Source organism: Cherax quadricarinatus, chromosome 72 (assembly GCF_038502225.1).
Source record: "Cherax quadricarinatus isolate ZL_2023a chromosome 72, ASM3850222v1, whole genome shotgun sequence".
NCBI classification, from domain to species: domain Eukaryota; kingdom Metazoa; phylum Arthropoda; class Malacostraca; order Decapoda; family Parastacidae; genus Cherax; species Cherax quadricarinatus.
Genome location: NC_091363.1, coordinates 3744741 through 3764584, shown reverse-complemented (window position 1 = coordinate 3764584; position 19844 = coordinate 3744741). Strand labels below are relative to the sequence as shown.

Here is a 19844-nt window from a genome sequence, read left to right as displayed (position 1 = left end):
ATATAGAAATATCTTCAGGGATTTGTTAGTGATGAGCTTTGTTAGTTGTGAGGCTGGTGAAGACCTCCTGATCCAAGGAACTAGAGTTGCTCTTCCCTTGGATCGAACCAGATTATCGCCATTCCTAAGGTGCTCTACCACCCCTACAGGTGTATTATTATTATAATCAAGGGGGAAGCGCTAAACCCGGAGGATTATACAGCGCCTGGGGGGGGGGGAACTGGAGCACAGATCCAATTCCCTAAATCAAGAGCCCCTCAAGAATCCCCAAGGAATGAAATAATTATAAGAATTATATAATTATGTTTATAATACTAATAATTATATTTATAATACTAATTGTTATAATATTTTTATTAACATTATAATGACGTATATCTCCTGGGCGTGGGAAATAATAATCTTTGTCTATTGAGGTTTCCTGGGTTAAATTCTACATAATGTAATATATAAGACTATTACAAAAAAATTATCCGACATAAAATCTAAATAAAATTAACTAAAGATATATTCGTGAAATCCATAATGACATTAAATGATTTTAAATGAGCATAATGTTTTAAGTGCACATTATTGATATATTATATATGTTTAGCCCAGAATGACCTTATGAAGTCAAGTTTTTTATTTATTTATGTATGTGTGGGAGAGATTTTTTAAAAAAGGGATGATGAATATAATAATGCAAGCAATATTCATTTTTAATAGGCAATTATTGATGTGAATGGATGTAAGTGGTATAAATAAATGTCTTTTAGTAAAATAACTAGTGTAAATGTGCTGTGGGTCTGTCTTTTAAAAAAAAAATAAGGCAGGGGAGGCTACAAGGGATCCTGACAACCGATCCTCCATCTTTCCACGTCAAGATTGCTAAGGAGGAGGAGGTGGTCACCCTCGTTCTCTGTCTCGTGTCTTCGCATCTTTATCTCCACGTTTAAACTACTGTTCAGTAGTTAGCTAAGGTACGTAGCTATCCGCCTGGAAGGTTGTTGTAGCGTATTGATCAGTATATTAGCGGATGGTAGTGGATTGATAAGAGGGTAGCATCAAACTTCGGGCTATGTTTATATGTTTACATAAACATCAATGCTAGGCAGAAGAATTGAATATATTTGCAACAGCTGGATATCTAGAAGCTACCCACGGTTTTCACTTCAATGACGCTATTTTGGAGTTAGTTTTACTCTTCTACAAGCCATGTTGCTGAATGGCCCTTTGCGGCTTAGTGCTTCTTTTTAATTATAATAATACAAGCCATGTTTTTATATCCTTTCCAAATGACTTGACCTGAGCCAGTTTTAAGTGGGTCTAATTTCATAATCTTGCTCCAGTATACCTGAAATTAACCTTACGGGTTGGTCTTTGATTCCCTTGCAACTGCAATTTCAAATTATTTTCTCTAGTTCCTTTTTCTATTTTCTTTACTATATTGATTCTTAGTGTCCGTCTCGCAGCGTTGTATGACCCTTGCCGGTTTAGCGCTTTCTTAGATTATAATAAGTGTCCCTCTCTTAAGTGGAACAAACTGCAAAGTATCGTTATTGAAGTTAAAACCTTAGTGGCTTATAAGTTATTTAAGTAGAGTATATAAAAGAGTTCGACCTGCCTAACATGGTCCAGTAGGCCTACTGCAATGCTCGGGTAAAAGGACACACGTGCCACTAATGCGATATTTTATTGTAACCTTTCGCTTTTTAAAGCTCTTTTGCCACAGTAAAATATCACATTAGTTGCACATGTCCTTTTACCAAACATATTGAAGGTAATTCTGCCAGCATTATTACAGTGCTTCTTGTGTTGTGTATCTAGAAAGTTGCTAAGATTTCCTGTCGAAGTTGTTCCAGTTTGGATAAATTTAAATTTCCCATTAAAACAGTTGAGTATCTTGGTGGTTTAATATTACCGTCTTGTAGAAATTTGCCAAGTTTATTCAGGTATACACTTGCATTAATTTTCATACATAGCAACATATGTGTAGAGAACCCAGGATAACCCAAAAAAAAAGTTAGTGACATTTCCATTGGGGTCCTTCTGATTATTATTTATGTTTAAAAATTAATAACAGATAAGTATCTTAACTATGTAAAAGCATTTTGGCTCTTCTTGAACTGGCTCATGTTATGACAGGCTTTGACATGTATAGGCAGTCTGTTCAACTCTTTTATTGCTGTTCCTTATTGAGTTTAGGGGGTGGGGGTCTGTAAATCACTCCTGGTATTAGCTTTTCACATCCCTCTAGAAATTTTAGCAAAGTCTTGTCTATTGCTTTCTCTTTCATATCTTGTCCATTGCAGATTTTAATTATTTGATGTGCATCATAACACCACCCTTCCTGTTGAACCTATTATGCAATAATTTAGTCTAGTACAGGGGTGGGAAACCTTTTTATGTTGAGAGACCAATAAATTTATCTGTAATCTAATAATGTCAGAGTGGGGAAGCGTCACAGGCAGTGTTCCACAGGGGTCAGTGTTGGGCCCCCTGTTCACAATCTATATAAATGACATTGATGAAGGAATAAGGAGCGACATAAGCAAGTTTGCCGATGACACCAAAATAGGCCGTCGAATTCATTCTGACGAGGACATTAGAGCATTCCAGTAAGATTTGAATAGACTGATGCAGTGATTGGAGAACTGGCAGATGCAGTTTAATATAGACAAATGCAAAGTTTAAATGTTGGACAGGAAAGTAACCATGCCATTGGCATGTAAACTAAATAATGTATATCTTAATATTATGGATTGCGAAAAATATTTATTAGTTCTGGTTAGCAGTAATTTGAAACCAGGACAACAGTGAATAAGTATTTGCAATTAAGCTAGCAGAATCCTTGGCTTCGTATCAAGAAGCATAAATAATAGGAGTCCTCAGGTTGTTCCTCAACTCTATATCCTTGGTTAGGCCTCATTTAGATTATGCTGCACAGTTTTGGTCACCGTATTACAGAATGGATATAAATGTTCTGGACAACGTACAAAGGAGGATGACAAAGTTGATCCCATGTTTCAGAAATCTTCCCTATGAGGATAGACCGTCCTGAATCTGCACTCTAGAAAGGTGTAGAATTAGGGGGAATATGATTGAGGTGTATAAATGGAAGACGAGAATAAATAAAGGGGATGTAAATAGTGTGCTCAAAATATCTAGCCTAGACAGGACTCGCAGCAGTGTTTTTAAGTTGGAAAAATTCATTCAGGAAGGATATAAGAGTTGTGGATGAGCAGAACAAACTCCCAGGTACAGTTATAGGGGCTAAAACGTTGTGTAGTTTTGATAAATTAGACACATGTGCAACTCTTGGGTATCTTTATTGAGGAAACGTTTCGCCACACAGTGGCTTCATCAGTCCATACGTAGGAGAAACTTGAAGAACAGGAGAAGAATGAGGTAATCAGTCCCTCAACCTTGAGTCGATGTGTTTCTATTCTATCCAAGATTGATGGACTGAACACATCGACTCAAGGTTGAGGGACTGATTACCTCATTCTTCTCCTGTTCTTCAAGTTTCTCCTACGTATGGACTGATGAAGCCACTGTGTGGCGAAACGTTTCCTCAATAAAGATACCCAAGAGTTGCACATGTGTCTAATTTATCAACATGTCGGTTCTCTGAACCATTCATCTACAAATCTGTTGTGTAGTTTTAAAAGTAAGTTCAATGAATACATGAGTGGGTGTGAGTTGGACCTGATTAGCTTGTGCTACTAGGTCAGTGAATGTGACTTGACCTGACTAGGCAGGGGGCATTGGCTTAAGCAGGTAGGAAACTTGGACCTGCATTGCATGGGCCAGTAGGCCTGCTGTAGTGTTCCTTCTTTCTTGTGTTCTTATGTTCAGGAAAATTTCATAGGATATACTGCACAATGTCAGTTATTTTGTAAAAAAAAAAAAAATGTTATATAATAACTTCAAGAAAAATAATTCATTCAGAAGGCTGCATTTAATGCCCAAGTGGTAGTGACAATCTATTTACCTACACTTTCTCAAGGGATATGAATGGTTAATCTTGGGTGTGATTTACAGGCCACTAAACCTACAGAAATTAGTGATGTGACAGGAAATGTTGAGTCTAGAAACTTTCTAGGTATACAAGAACAGATAGGAGCACTGCAGCAAGTCTGTCTATGCTCGGCAGGTTCGTGTCACTTTTGTACTTGTTGAACCTGTTTTTTGAAGGTTGCCAGGGATTTTGCTTCAATGACAAGACTGGAGGTTGTGCCACTCATCCAAATCTAAGCAAGCCAGTGCTTTCCTTTCTAAATTTTTCTAACTTTAACCTGTTGCTGCCTGTTCTGTCTTGGTTAGATACTTTAAGCACATTCATTAAACTGCATCAACCTATCAAGATCATCTGTGGGGCTCTAGTGTCCTAATCAGACTTGATCCAAAGGCCTATTTTAGTGTCATTGGCAAACTAAGTTTGTTCCCTCATCAATGTTATTTATGTATATATATTGTGAACAAATGGCCCAAAACTGGCACCTATGGAACACTGCTTGTGATGTGTCCCCATTCTGATTTCTCCCAATTTATTCAAACACTTTGCCCATTAGTCAACCATGCCTCTATCCAGGAAAAAAAAATTTCCCTTTATATACAGTGTACTACTTTCCTAAAAAAAATTTTTTTTTATACATTTTATTTAAAACGGTACAGAACAGTTAATAAATAAAATAATACAAGACCTATCCGGCAACTGATGTGATAACTTTCCATCGCCTAATGAACCACACACAACTCCTTGTGGCTTCTAACACCCCCCCCCCCCTTTACCCCCCTATTCTAATTAAACTGGTTTACCACAGCAACCTACATTAATCTTACATACATACAGACATATTGACATATATACATTAATATAACAGTTGTCATGCTTGTCCACAAAGTGTATTAAACGCCCACAAGACTGCTTGAACAGTGTACTAACAACAGTCGTGGTTTAGATATATATCACAACAAACAGTACATTGCTACAACATAAAAGACATGTAGCACACAAGTAATTCACTACAGGAAAAGACACCTATTCCTAAAAATTATCCCCAACACAAATGTGTTTAAAGCCTCAAGCCCCCCCCCCCCTCCCCCTTTGCATTTCCCACCCAAACCTATTCACAACCAAACATACAAATTATACAGTAAAGAAAAAGAATATAACATCGTAACACATTGATACAGGACATGTATATACACAACCCATTTCACAAATATCCTCAAGTAATTACAAAGGGTCTATCCATGTACATACAAGAGGCCTCATAACAGCAGGTCCCTCACAACTAACACTACCAGTGTTTTTATACAGTGTGTATGCATAGGTATAAAATACATACCCAATACTTGACATAGAACATAAGGATGCTCCTCAAACCTCCACCATACAGACCCCACCCCATAATATTATACAACATAATAGTCTAAGATTCATACACACAGCAGCATCATACGCCACCTCAACCACACCAGCGTACCTTAGGCGCACAGGTGCAGGCAGCAACACCTCTAAACAGAACCTAACACTACTCATACTCCACAATTTGCAGACACATCTGAACAGCACATATCAAGTCACTTTCATCCTAACACTGGGCACATGCCCCTCAAGGCACACGCTATCTGACACTCCCAGACACACACGCCATTAACCGGCGCTGCCATCAAGCAGCAGACCTCGCCACACCTTCCACGATGATTCCCGCCCCTATCTAAACCCCCCTCGCACCTGGCTAAGGTTGCCTCCCTCGCTGCCCCACTACTACTTATGCTTGCCCACTTGGGCCCTGGGGCCACGTTTGCCATGCTCTCCATGCACAACACCTGTGCCACCTGGCACCACCTGCTGTCGCTGCTCACCTCCACTAGCGCACCGCCCCCATCTACCGATGCTTTCTTCCCTGTTCGTTGAGCCGGCGTCAGGACGTCGTCAGAGTCCGACATTGCTGCCGCCCTCTTCCTCGTCCCAGCGTCCTTCTCCATGTTTGTGACTGGATCGTCTACACGATGAACCTCCACCACCACCTTCGTCTCAGCCTTCTGACGAGGGGTCACCACGTCCCCATGTCCCCACCAGCACCAACAACCGCCTCCTGCTGCTTGGCTGCCACGGACACTATCTCCGCACTGGCTGTCGGCACAGCTGGGGAGACCACATCCGTAGATGAGAACATGGTATGCAAAACAGACGCTATTGTCGCATCCAAGTCCTCCACTTCCACCGTCACCTGGTTCTCCCCGAAAGCCTGCTGTACCATCGGCGATGCAGGTGACTCGAGAGACGACCGCTCCAGATTCGACACCACCACTGGCTCTATCTCCTCACTCCAAAGCCGACCGTGCCCACCATCTCCTTTTCGTCCATGTATGGGAGCCTCCTGCCCATCGTCATTTGTTGATCCACCAGCCGGCCTTCTGGCCTGCCCTCGCTGCCCACACTGCTGCCATATGATCAGTCACTGCAGAGGCGGGACATCCGTCGTTGACCAGCATACGACACCATGACCTGTGTGCGGAAGTCATCAAGGTACACATGCGATGGTATGGCCTGGCGTAGAGACATCTTAAGGGTAAACGAACCGTCTGGGAGACCAGCATATGCCCAAGCCACTCTATTGCCTTGTTTAGCCATGTGTACCACTCCGTATCTTCTGAAAACACTGCGGAGATCTGTTGCATCGGCCTTGAAGGGCACATTGCAGTTTCACCCACATATATTGTCGAGAGACATCCACCATACGCACATGCACTTCAGGGGACACATCTTCGCAGAGATCTTGGAATTGCTCAACCAGCTTCTCGTACACTGGCTCGTAGAGTAGTTTCACAAATATCCGGTAGGTGCCATTTAATGCCACACCATACAAATTCTTGTCCGCAATGCCATAAGTGTCACTGATAATCTTAGGTAGCAAAACTTGTTCATTCTCAGGCGTAATTGCCCCCCCGAACAAGCTGTATACCAACGGTATTCACCCGCCTCCTCACGCTGAATACCATGACATCACTGGATAGCTTGTTAGACTGTCAGCAGAGAGGTATGAGGCACGTCCACACTCCCTGGCACCTAGGTCGCGAATGAGACTACAAATGAATCTTTAGTGTGGAACTCAAACCTTACTGAATTCCATATGTATTATCATTCATTACCATGGTCTGTATATTTAACCTGCAAGTCACCAACCACACAACTTTATTGGCACTTTCATCTCAAGATATCCGGATTTCAAATCCACTTTAACCTTAGTGTTTAAAGTTTCTTCTTTTACTGGAAACCAGGTCCCACATTTTATTGCTGCCAACCTGCTTCTTACTGCTAACCTGTCTGCCTTCACTAACCCCTAACTACCTCATGTTCATTTATCCAAGTTAATTTTCAGTATTTTCTTCTGAGAGGTAGAATCTCCTCCAACACCTTGAACTGGCAGTAAAACAATACAGAAAAAAGTTGTGGTGCTCTCAACTTATTGATTCACCAGGATAGTAGCAACTTACTTCCCTTGACTACTAACCTCATTTTCATCTTTTAGATGGTGAACCATAGAGTCCCATTGGTGCAAAGCAAGCGGTTCTCCACCCCTAGGAGGCCTTTTGAGAAGCCAAGACTCGACCAGGAGCTCAAGGTAAATAAAATAAAGCTTAGTTACCAAATGTTTGCTTTAAAGCTTTGCACATTTGACTGGAGCCTGTGGCCACTTGGCTCAACAAAGAGTTCAGTGGTTCAATCCCCGGTACAAGTGGAAACATTTGGGCGTGTTTCCTTAACCCTTTGAGGGTCAAGAGGTCCTCTCCCAAACTCGTTCTCAGAGTCAAAAAATTGACGAAGAAAAATTATTTTTTCTTATGAAATGATAAGAGTATCTTTTTCCGATCATAATGACACCAAAAGTTTGAAAATTGATGGAAAACTTACGGAATTATGCTCTCGCAAAGTTAGCGGTCTCAATGTGGGCGATTTCGCCCACGTTGAGCCCTATTTTCGGCAAATTCCAATGTTGCAGTTGACTAAAATCATAGCTATTTCCCTAGAACTCCATTTGTTCTATGGATTGAGTACAAGAATCCACCCATTTACCAATTTCAACTACCCAATAAAGTGGTCAGAAATTGGCAATTTGGGCAAGTTCACACAAATTTCAAAAGATGTCAATTTCGAAATAGGGTCCAGAATGAGCAAGACAGACATTCATGGCACTAAAATAACATTTTATCTGTTCATTAGTCACGTCTCTAGGCCCCTCTAGTATTACTTTTGTTTTCCATTTTGAATTTTTATTCTCGGAAAATAGAAAGGTTTTCTGTTATGTATACTACTACATCGTTGTAAAAATGGTATAAATTATATCGGGACACTTGTGAAAGAATATTAAGACTCGCCAGTTGACATGTATTGGACATGTGGCTTGATTTGTTTACTCTTGAACATTGACCAAAATCGATCATTTCCGCTACTTTGAACTCAATTTCAAGGTACTTGTCTTCGTGAAACCGATCAAAATCATCTCTTAATTCTATAATATATCTCCCATTCTATTAAATGAAACCAAGGAAACGAGAATACAACCATAAATACCATACACAATAACACTAGAAAGTAGTTTTTTTTTTTTTCTCGTGCACAGCGTGCTTCAGGATTTTTTTTTATACTGTGCACACTGACCCCACAGACCCATTCTTTCATATGTAGGCCTGCCAGCTTTGAAGGCGCTAGAATTTAGGCGTACATGACTGACCCTGGCTGCAATGACGTACTCGTACATGACCAACCCTCTAAGGTGCCTGTTATCCCTATTCACTTAGCAGTATATAGGTACCTGGATGTTAACTGACTGGTGCTGGTCACGTCCACACCAGGGAACATCCTGGGGTAAAATAAACCTAATTCGTCTGAAATGCTCTGCATAATCCAGTCAAGATCATTTTAGAAGGAAGTATGGTACAATACCTAATCTCTGAGAGAGAAGATACTCTGATGCCATATATGCAATATTTTATAAAAGAATTATTGAAAATCTGAAATAATTGTATTCCTGCTAAAGAAATTTGACCTATTTTCTTCCTTAAATGGATTAAATTCAATTCTCCTATTTCCCCAAGTACTTAATGACAAATATTAATAAAATTATATTGACGACTCTTCTTAATAAAAATTTGCCTTTCTAGCTTGTTGGAGAGTATGGTCTTCGCAATAAGAGGGAGTTATGGATTGTCAAGATGTTCCTGGCTAAGATTCGTAAGGCTGCCCGTGTGTTGCTTACCCTAGACGAGAAGGATGCTAGACGTCTTTTCCAGGGTAAGTACGCTACGTGTGGAAATTTAAGTAAATTCTGACAGTGAATTCTGGAAGCATTAGGTTACTTAAACTCTGTATACGTATAACTGTTAGACAAAAAATAACACTGCCTGTCAATGAATTGACTATCTTATCCCATCTGGTCTTTGCCTAGTGGCTCAAATTATTTATGATTTATGCAAAACAGTTTGCCTATAGGATTCAGTTAAATTAAAAAAAATTACTCTTGATGAAAAAAAACTTTATTGACACCTCTTGTCCTAGTGTTTTGAGGAAATAAAGATTACATCTGATGTTACCGAAGGCTTGTTACCACACATGCATCTTGTAAAAGATTGTTATTCAGATTTTTCTTTACAGGCAATGCTCTGTTGCGTCGTCTGGTACGGACAGGTGTTCTGGAAGAAGGTCGTATGAAACTTGATTACGTTTTGGGTTTAAAACCTGAAGATTTCCTTGAACGTCGTCTGCAAACCCAAGTTTTCAAGTTGGGTTTGGCCAAGTCAATTCATCATGCTCGTGTACTCATCAAACAAGGGCATATCAGGTAAATGCAAAATTAGGTCTACTGCATTTGTTAATTGGCCTTCATCGTTCAGTTATGCATTGTAGACATTTGTGGATTAGTGTTATTGGGACTATGCTAATTTTTTTATATAAACTGAAAGTTCTCTGTTTAGTGTGTAATAAGTTTTTTTTTATATATATAATGTATCTATAAATTCATAGGGTATAAACTTATTGTTCAAGTCTGTATTTATATTTATTTTTTAAGTTTAAAAACAAGTCGGCATACCATATCTCCATTTAACAGGTTGATTTGAAGAAATGCTGTGAATTAGCTGTAAAGACCACTTGACTAGGTATATCCTAGCAATGTCTTTAAAAAAATTCCAAAGGTCACTTGACCAGGTATATCCTGGCAACACCTTACAATGAGAAGACTTAGTTGTGATTGGAATGTTCCTGGAACCACATGTCTTGGGAAGTGCATTCCTTCAGATTTGGTGAGCTGGTTTGTGTCAGATTTAATTACCAGTTGTGCCACAGTTTTTTCATTGGCTGAATTTGCTCTTTCCATTTGCACCACTAGAAGTTTTGATGTTCTAGTGAGGCAAGAATAATGAATAAGTTACTTATTCTTGTCTCAACAGTCCATATAGTAATTTTCATTACAATGTTTTACTGCATTGGATTTATTTTTTAATTACCCAGCTTAACTTTAATGGGGTGGGTAGTCTCTTCCCCCCCCCCCCCCCCCCCCCCAAAAAAAAAAAAAAAAGTGTAGGACACATAAGCTTTAACATTTCATTTGTGGTAAGTGCTACACTGTAAAGGGTCAGCTGGTGAATGTGCAGAAGTATGCAACTTGACAGGTAGATAGAGACAGGCTGTTTGAGGCAAAAGGGGAAACTGGGACACAAGCTGGAAGGTACTCATGAGCCACAAGGATGTTGGTAGAGGGTTGACTTCCTAAGGTGTGGGTTAAGCTTTATTTGAATGCTTGTATTTACTATTTTAACCAGTTGTATTCTTTTAATAGGTGTAATTAAAAGTAAGGGAAGCTCTGACTGTTTGTCCTACCTTTTTAGTTTTCAACCGATTGATGTGATTTGAGTAGTCATATCATCCAGAGCCCTTCTATGAAATTTGCTTCCACTGTTGGCCAACTCATACTTAAATGTAATATTTCATACCCATTTAATAAATTTTTATTTTATGTATTATAATTAACACAATATGAACTTGAATGTGACTGATGACAATTGAGGCCTAGTTGTAAATTGTTCCTATTAAGGCATACATAAGCCTACCATATACTGCTTTACTATTGTGTGCATTGCTGTTTTTCAGGGTTCGCAAGCAAGTTGTCAATGTGCCATCCTTCATTGTGCGCCTAGATTCTCAGAAACACATTGATTTCTCACTCAAGAGTCCATTTGGTGGTGGCAGATATGGTCGTGTCAAGAGGAAGAACATGCGCAAGGGTGGTAGCAAGGCTGAGGATGGCAGTGGTGATGACGAGTAGATGTTTTTCCTTGTAATGCTTTAATAAAATAAAGCTGTTAACTTTTTTTATTAGCCTCTTGTTTTTTAGCATAAAAAATATTGAGCAACAGCAAGTCACTTTCATTGAACCACCATAAAAAAGATTCTTGTTTGCAAATTGCTGGAGCATGTACAATTGTCAACTTAAGTGGTATTTTTAACCAATCTGGTCTACCTTGTCAGTTTGGTTACAGGAAATACCACACACACATTTTGCCATGACACTGCGTAACACGAGCTTAAGCATGGTCTATAAGACAACACCTGGCAGTAGCACATTACTTTTTGCTTCTATACATTTAAGAATTGTTGACCATGGAGGGATAATAAATTTATGATCCAATTTGTTCACCTGATTTGGTTTTACTTTGAAAGCACAGGCCTGTATGTTAAGTATGTACCTTGACTGCATCTAACAAGCTATCATTACAGGTTGTTTGGTCTTAAATTACTGTAGTTACCTGGCTGCTAGGTGATTAGGTTTTAATCAAGGGGAGGGATGATTTGCAATGCACATTGATTAACAAGATCCTTCCTTTACTGCATATATGCTTTAATACTGTCAAGGGGTCAGTGCCCCTGCAGCCCAGTCAATGACCAGGACTATCAAACGCATTACACCTTCAGCACACCCTACCCTGCAGCACTGTAAGACCCTTATGAATTTAGTGCCTAGTTATTATGATTGATCTCTTCGCCTACATTCGCTCTTGTCTTCCCTTCAGTTACCACCTTTATATGTTCATGTAGCATCTCACTTTTCCCTATCCCCCTGGGAAGTTCCAGCTGTTCGGGTCTGTTCTTTCTCCCTCCCTTGCTCGAAAGCCAACTGCCTACGGTGGCTTCCCGCTCTTTTTCTTGACCACTTCCACTCTTTCACGGCGTTGGATTCGCAGCAGTGTTTCCGGACAGCGTCGTGCGAGGGCATTTACTATCTTCGGCTAGCATTTTTACCGTTGAATTGTATGCCATTCTTGCAGCACTTATTCGTATCGCATCTATGCCTGTCATCATTTGTGGTTGTCTCAGACTCCCTTAGTGCTCTATAGGCTATACGGAAATTTGATACACCTCACCCCCTACTTCTCCGTATCCAACTTTGGCTACTCCGTATCTCTACCAAGCATAAAGATATTGTTTTTTGTTGGGTCCCTGGTCATGTTGATGTACAGGGCAATGAACAGGCACACTCGCGCGGTCAGCAGTACATGACCTACCAATTTCATATAGAGGTGTTCCATTTCCAGACTATTTTGCTGTAATAGCTACCCACCTTCACACCCATTGGCAACAACGTTGGTCAACTTTACTCTGTAACAAACTTCATTATTAAACCAAGCATAGGTTACTAGCCGTCTTGTCATCAGTGCCAAGGTTGGGAGACTACTCCCACCTTCGCATTGGCCACACTCGTCTTACTCATGGGTCTCTCATTGATTTAGGGAATGGGATCTGTGCTCCAGTTCCCCGAATTAAGCCTGAATGCCTTCCACATCCCCCCCCCCCCAGGCGCTGTATAATCCTCCGGGTTTAGCGCTTCCCCCTTGATTATAATACTCATGGAGAGGCACCCTGTTCCTCTGTGAGCAGTGTCAAGTTCCAGTATCGATTAGCCACATTGTTAGACTGCCCGCTCTCCATCAACGAGCACGCAGAATTTACCTCCAATGTCGTCTCCGCTCTACTACTCTCTACCTTCCCTTCTTGCTGATGGACCCTCCTTTAATCCCGACTCTTTCATTGACTTCTTGACAACCACTGATTTACTCCACAAACTCTGATCATGATACCTTTCACACTTCCCTCAGCCCTTTCTGCCTCAAATCTCTTGCTGTCCTCTACCCTTTGACCATCCACTGCCCCGCTGTTCTCCGTAACCTATTACTCGTCCACCTCCCTTTTGCCACCTGATACCCTCGCTTCCTTCCTGCCCTGCAGTGCTTTATAGCCCTTGTGGTTTAGTGCTTCTTTTTTATAATAATAATAATAGAATTTACCCTTGACACCCCAGACTTGCCAATTAATGCCATCTACAACACTTTCTCCCAATAGCATTTAGGGCCCTGACCAAAATTACTCACATTGTTTAAAACTCCTCAGACACCCTAACATCTCCCAAAGTCTCTCTCCTTTATTCTTTCTTGGGTGCATAAACACTTAATATAACCCAGTTTTTGTATCTGACCCTTATTTTAATCCACATCATCATTGAACTTGTACATTTATATCCCCTCAAGGGAGATTCCCTGATGCTGATGAGGGGTTCTTGATCTAGGGAATTGGATCTTTGCTCCAGTTCCCTGAATGCCTACCTTCCATCCCCCCCCAAAAGTGCTGTATAATCCATACGGGCTTAGCGCTCCCTCTGATACACTTGACCTAATCCCATTTATTTCTTTCCATTGGAAATCTACCCCTTTGAGCTTTGTTTCACTTAGCTGAGACATCCAGCTTAATATTCATTCACATTATTTACAATGAAATTTTATCTATGGTACATCCATGCACATTCAGATTTTAAAATCTCCATTTTATATTTAGAAGTTACTAATTACTTGCCCCTCAAGGAAGGTTCCTTGATGTTGGTGAGGGGCTCTTGATTTAGGGAATTGGATCTGTGCTCCAGTTCCCCGAATTAAGCCTGAATGCCTTCCACATCCCCCCCCAGGTGCTGTATAATCCTCCGGGTTTAGCGCTTCCCCCTTGATTATAATAATAATAATACTAATTACTTGCTCCTGGCATTTTAGTTACCTTTTACGGCACGTCTGGCTGCCCGACAGTGAGGGTCCGGGTTCGATTCCCGGCGAAGAGATGGAAACAATGGACGTGTTTCCTACACCGGTTGCCCAGGTTCACCATCAGTAAAATAAGTACCTGGGTGTTAGTGGACTGGTGTGGGTCGCATCCTGGGACAAAACTGACGTAATTTACGGGAAATGCTCAGCATAACAAGGGACTTTCTATATAGTAGTATGTCATTGATGTCAGCTATGTTCTGTATAAGTTGTATCATGTACTTGTAGTAAATAAATATATTAAATGTGTAGAGAACCCAGGATAATCCAAAAAAGTCAGTGACTTATTTCCATTGCTGCCTGCAATACATTCTGTATATTTGACTGACGATGACAATGTATAATCCTCCGGGTTTAGCGCTTCCCCCTTGATTATAATAATAATAATGCCTGCAATACATTCTGTATATTTGACTGACGATGACAATAAATGGTATAAAATACCGACAATATGGAAACATAAACACATATGCAGTTTAATGTGATCCTTTATTGACAACGTTTCACCCACACAGTGCGCTTTTTCAAGTCAAACAGATCTACTTGGGGTGGAAGGTACGGGAGCATTTATAGTCAGGCTCAGAATGTTGAGGTCAGGTGGAGAATGCTGCATCTGATGACTGACTATAAATGCTCCCGTACCTTCCACCCCAGGTAGGTGTTTGTGACTTGAAAAAGCCCACTGTGTGGGTGAAACGTTTTCAATAAAGGATCACATTAAGCTGCATATGTGTTGTTTCCACATTTGACTGACATACATGTACATGGATGTGGAGAATAAGTCAAGTATAAGTAACCTGCCCTCTTGATATATACATTTTTATTATTATACATGTATAATACACATACTTTATGTATAAATATATTATAATCATGGGAAGCTCTAAAACCGTAGGATTATACAGCGTATGTGGGGGGGATGGAAGGTATTCAGACTTAATGCAGGGAACCAGAGCACAGATCCAATTCCCCAGATCAAGAGCCCCTCGCCAGCATCAAGGAACTTCCCTTAATTAAGGGGATATATATAAATATAGGTCCTTGGTCCGTACTCTCACCCCTTAACTCCAACAATAACAAGTTTAGCTCAGCCTCACACTGACTGTGCAGTTCTGTCTACCTTACTGCTGTGTCTACACCTTTCTTGACTTGTGTGTCGACCTTGGTACTGTATCGACGTCTCTCCACTTCCGTCTGCTGTATAGTCCTTGTGGCTTAGCGCTTCTTTTTGATTATAATAATAATAATAATAATCCACTTCCGTCGACTTCGGTGTTGTCTACATCCTTGTCTCTGCTTCACCATCACTGCCAAATAAGCTTTATTTACGTCACAGAAAGCTTCCCTTCTTACCTTATCTGGTGTACACCCTTGCTTGCACTGCTCTACATCAGCTTATTTCACGGCTTTGGGCTTTGTACGGCTGTCTCTACCCGGCTTTTGGGCTTAGCTATTATTTTTTTTTGGCGGTTAGAAGTGGTTAACTAAAAAAAAAGCATTATGTCGCGCCAAGCAGGGCAAAATTTCAACAAGTTTGTCCACTGGGGAAGAAATGTTGTTGCAGTGGGCAGGAACTACAGGTTAGTATCCATGGCTAATACAGTAAAACTAAGTACCTTCTAGGGGGGGAAAGGGCTCTTAATCCAAGGGACTGGGGCTAACTTTCCTTGCTTCAGACTTGATTAATCAAGTCGAATTCACCAGGTTCTGTATGACCCCCCTACGGGTTTATTGCTTCCCTGCAAATATATTACATTCACGGGAGGAGCGCTAAGCCCGTATGGATCATACAGTGCGTGAAGGGGGGGAATGGCAGGCATTTACGCTTGATTCAAGGAATTGGAGCATCGGTCCAATTCCTTTGATCAAGAGCCCCTTACCAACATATAGGAACCTTCAGTGAGCGGAATATTTCTTCAGAAAAATATATACAGTCGGCTTATAATGGTCATAAGTACGAGCCCTGTGGGTTTACTGTTGTCTCATATATACCCCTCAACGAAAAGAGATAGATGCTGGAGAGGGGCTCTTGATCCAAGTAATTGAGCCTGTGCTCCAGTTCATTGGTATTTTTATATATTTGCAGCTGTATAGCCCTTGTGGCTTAGCGCTTCTTTTTTTATTATAATAATAATATATATTTGCAATCACTTGCTGTTTATGTGAGAAAGGTAACTGATATGAAGGTATTCCTGGAAACCGGTTAGCCGGACTTGACCTGGAGGTGGGAAGGACACCGTCTGCACTCTGGAAGAAGAGTGGAGATGTTGCACTCGGAGGATAATCTGAATTGTGATATTAGTATAATTCTGGAAAGACGGCGATTTAATGAATGGTGGTGAATGTGTTTTGTGACTCCTAGTGAGGCTAAGTTACCGTAAAAAAATGAGGAAACGCTTTGACCGTCATTCATTCAATCAGTCTTGTAAGAAGCGTGCTGACATCACAGTTCAGATGACCCTCTGAACTATGACATCCCCGCCAATAATTCAGAGTGCAGGCACTGTACTTCCCACCTCCAGAACTGGAAAATCCTCACCCATCCGCAGGTACTGTATTTCCCACCACCAGGACCCAGATCCGGTTAACCAGTATCCTTGAATCCCTTTATAAAAGTTACCTTGCTCGCACTCCAACAGCACATCCAGTGATAAAAAAAAAAAAAACACTTGCCTCCACTCCTATAAAATGCTCACGAGCAGTATTGTTTCAGGGGGAGTTCAACTAGCCACCTGTTTAGTACCTTTCATTCCCCAGGTGCTCTACGATCCCAATAAGTTCAGTGCTTCCCCATGAAGGCAATACTAATTCAAGATAATATTACATTTTCAGAGATCACTGTGCAGAGCTAGGACATGCTGTTCCAACAAAGCCTTTATTGTTTATGAAACCACCGTCATCATACCTAGAAGAGGGCTCTGGTCCTATAGTGGTGAGACTTATTTTAAGAAAACTAAAATAAGTATGACATAGAAGAAACAATTGTCCAAGTTATATATTTACTCTGCATCTATAATCAAGTGGCGCAGGTGCTGCTCATTCAAAATATTTTCTAGACTTTTATCACGTACCTTCGTATATTAGTTCACACAATGCTATTCACGTACATACATGTATATCTGAGCTAACATTGTCGAGTCTCAGCAACTGTTTTCTGAATGAGAATCCCACGTAACCCAAACTAAGAGGGATTGCAGGGGTTTTCTAATTAATAATGGAATGTGATAACTCTTTTCTTTTTATTTTTTATGTAGCTAGCTCAGTGAGAACATTCAGTATTCAGGTAGTGTAGTTATTTGATAACAGATCTCAATTAATAGATCAAAAAAACAACTGCAACTACTACCTCCAACATAAAATTCCATTTGCCAACAGATACCGCGAGGATGTAGGAGCTGTCACCACGAAGTAGAATTGGGAGTAGTGATTGGTTCAGTGTGTGGGGACGTGCACGAGGACGATGTCATGCCACGCGTTGCTGGATATGCTCTTGCGCTGGACATGACTGCACGCGATTTCCAGGAGGAGGCCAAGAAGTCAGGGGGTCCATGGACGATGGCTAAATGCTTTGACACGGCACTTCCAGTGTCTAGATTTATTTCTGCCAAGGAACTGAGTGATCCGAGTGGGGTGAAGCTTTGGTGCAAGGTAAGAGAGAGGATGGAAGAAGTATGGTACTGTAAAACAGTATTTATTTACTGAATAATGCTTTTAAATCCTTAATGTATATTTTCATCCCATGGATTTGCCCTTTCCGTGACTAACCTGATTACCTCCCATTTTTAAATCCCTGTACGTTCCAATGGATAGAATAGAATAATCCAAATAAATCATTTATTATTATTATCAAACTATATGTGGTGCATGTAGATGCAGAAAGTACAATGAATGCCCATAACGAACAAGATGTCCATCCAAGAACCATAATTTCATCACCAGATTTTCCAAAAGTGAATCTTTTTTTTTTCCAGGTAAACGAAGAGATGCGACAGAATGGCAGCACAGCAGATATGGTTTTCAATATACCCTACCTCATTTCATACATCTCTCAGTATTTCACTCTACATCCAGGAGATTTGGTTTTGACAGGTACACCTGCAGGTGTTGGCCCGGTACATCCTGGGGATGTTATATCTGCGGGCCTGGGAGACCTTATTACAATGAAGTTTACTGTTGCCCAGAAGGAATAATAAGGTATAATGACCTGTTTGTACCTTGTATATAATAATGTTCGGTATAGAGAGCCACTAAGAAGAATACAAAGTCACAATACCGTGGCTGGAACAGGTCACCAAAAACTCGCACCCAGAACTTTATGACGACGTTTCACTCCCTCCTGAAGTAATGTCTAGTCAAAAAGTTCCTCTGCAGTGCGAGTTTTCAGTGAACTTCAGTTTACAAATAATCAACGTTCTTCGTTTTTCAACTTATAAAACGCCTGTTTAAATAGAAAACGATAGCAAAAGCTTATAAAACACCTGTTTAAATAGAAAACGATAGCAAAAGCTTATAAAACATCTGTTTAAATAGAAAACGATAGCAAAAGCTTATAAAACACCTGTTTAAATGTTGTTAGGTAAGACACATATGCAATAGTTAGGTATCTTTATTTCGAAACGTTTCGCCTACACAGTAGGCTTCTTCAGTCGAGTACAGAAAAGTTGATAGAAGCAGAAGAGACTTGAAGACGATGTAATCAGTCCATCACCCTTAAAGTTTTGAGGTGGTCAGTCCCTCAGTCTGGAGAAGAGCATTGTTCCATAGTCTGAAACAATATGAAACAATGCTCTTCTCCAGACTGAGGGACTGACCACCTCAAAACTTTAAGGGTGATGGACTGATTACATCGTCTTCAAGTCTCTTTTGCTTCTATCAACTTTTCTGTACTCGACTGAAGAAGCCTACTGTGTAGGCGAAACGTTTCGAAATAAAGATACCTAACTGTTGCATATGTGTCTTACCTAACAACCTGTCGGTATTTTATACCATTTTAATGTTCAACCTGTTTAAATAGAAAACGGTACCAAAAGCTTATAAAACACCTGTTTAAGTACAAAACGATAGCAAAAGCTTATAAAACATCTGTTTAAATAGAAAACGATAGCAAAAGCTTTGTATTGTGGCTCAGAAATAAGCAATACATATTTAATTAATTAAGTACACTGTTACTGAAGACCTGTGTTACCTGGAATATTTATGGGTTGTCGAACTTAGATTTAAAACATACTGCAGGTAATTTTGTACAGTATCTTATATATCAAATACAAATATATTGTAATATTTTAGCATACGTAAAGGTTTTGTTTGTTTTGGATCCAGATTAATACAGGTTCTGCTATGTGTACCAAAACATTCAGATATAACACCTGGATTCGTACTTGTTTTCACTGATTTATGTAATATTCAGAATTCCAAAGCAAGTCACTTTGTTTTAAAAAAAATACCATTGGCTCAAGAAATGTATAAATAAATGAAACTGAAAAATATATTAGTACTCCAGTATTATATTGTGACTATCACACATTTTTATTGGTCATACAATTTATTCTTTCATTTATGATTAAAAGTTGATATGTCAGGAAAAAAGAATTGGCTGTTATAATTGTATTTTGTACCTTATTTTCTGCTGCTGAAATCTGCTCTCGTATTACAGACTTTCACATAGTTCTTACTTATTTATTCTCTCAGTTTCTTTTCTCCTAATGACT

General features: G+C 40.1%; 2 protein-coding genes across 3 annotated transcripts; both read left to right on the top strand.

Moving 5' to 3' along the window:
- The first annotated feature begins 822 nt into the window (after window positions 1–822).
- Window positions 823–11359, top strand: RpS9 (ribosomal protein S9). Its single transcript, XM_053795010.2, has 5 exons — window positions 823–962; window positions 7527–7619; window positions 9160–9289; window positions 9650–9836; window positions 11144–11359. Exons 2-5 carry the CDS (start codon window positions 7527–7529, stop codon window positions 11316–11318), a joined length of 585 nt encoding a protein of 194 aa, XP_053650985.1. The 5' UTR covers window positions 823–962; the 3' UTR covers window positions 11319–11359.
- A 3836-nt stretch (window positions 11360–15195) lies between these two features.
- LOC128701335 (oxaloacetate tautomerase FAHD1, mitochondrial) lies at window positions 15196–19618 on the top strand. 2 transcript variants are annotated; one of them, XM_053795012.2, is made up of 4 exons: window positions 15196–15301; window positions 16969–17068; window positions 17512–17784; window positions 18108–19618. In XM_053795012.2, the coding sequence occupies exons 2-4, from the start codon at window positions 17021–17023 to the stop codon at window positions 18324–18326; spliced, it is 540 nt and encodes a 179-aa protein (XP_053650987.1). In that variant the 5' UTR covers window positions 15196–15301; window positions 16969–17020; the 3' UTR covers window positions 18327–19618. The 2 variants fall into 2 exon arrangements, with proteins under 2 accessions (XP_053650987.1, XP_053650986.1); XM_053795011.2 differs by lacking the exon at window positions 15196–15301 and adding an exon at window positions 15352–15716.
- The last annotated feature ends 226 nt before the right edge of the window (window positions 19619–19844 follow it).

Coding starts and splice junctions, on each gene's coding strand:
- RpS9 (XM_053795010.2), top strand. CDS start 7,527: ATGGTGAACCATAGAGTCCCATTGGTGCAAAGCAAGCGGTTCTCCACC. Junction 7,620..9,159: donor GACTCGACCAGGAGCTCAAG/GTAAATAAAATA, acceptor TTGCCTTTCTAG/CTTGTTGGAGAGTATGGTCT. Junction 9,837..11,143: donor ATCAAACAAGGGCATATCAG/GTAAATGCAAAA, acceptor GCTGTTTTTCAG/GGTTCGCAAGCAAGTTGTCA.
- LOC128701335 (XM_053795011.2), top strand. CDS start 15,637: ATGTCGCGCCAAGCAGGGCAAAATTTCAACAAGTTTGTCCACTGGGGA. Junction 15,717..16,968: donor GCAGTGGGCAGGAACTACAG/GTTAGTATCCAT, acceptor TTACATTTTCAG/AGATCACTGTGCAGAGCTAG. Junction 17,069..17,511: donor AGGGCTCTGGTCCTATAGTG/GTGAGACTTATT, acceptor ATTTGCCAACAG/ATACCGCGAGGATGTAGGAG.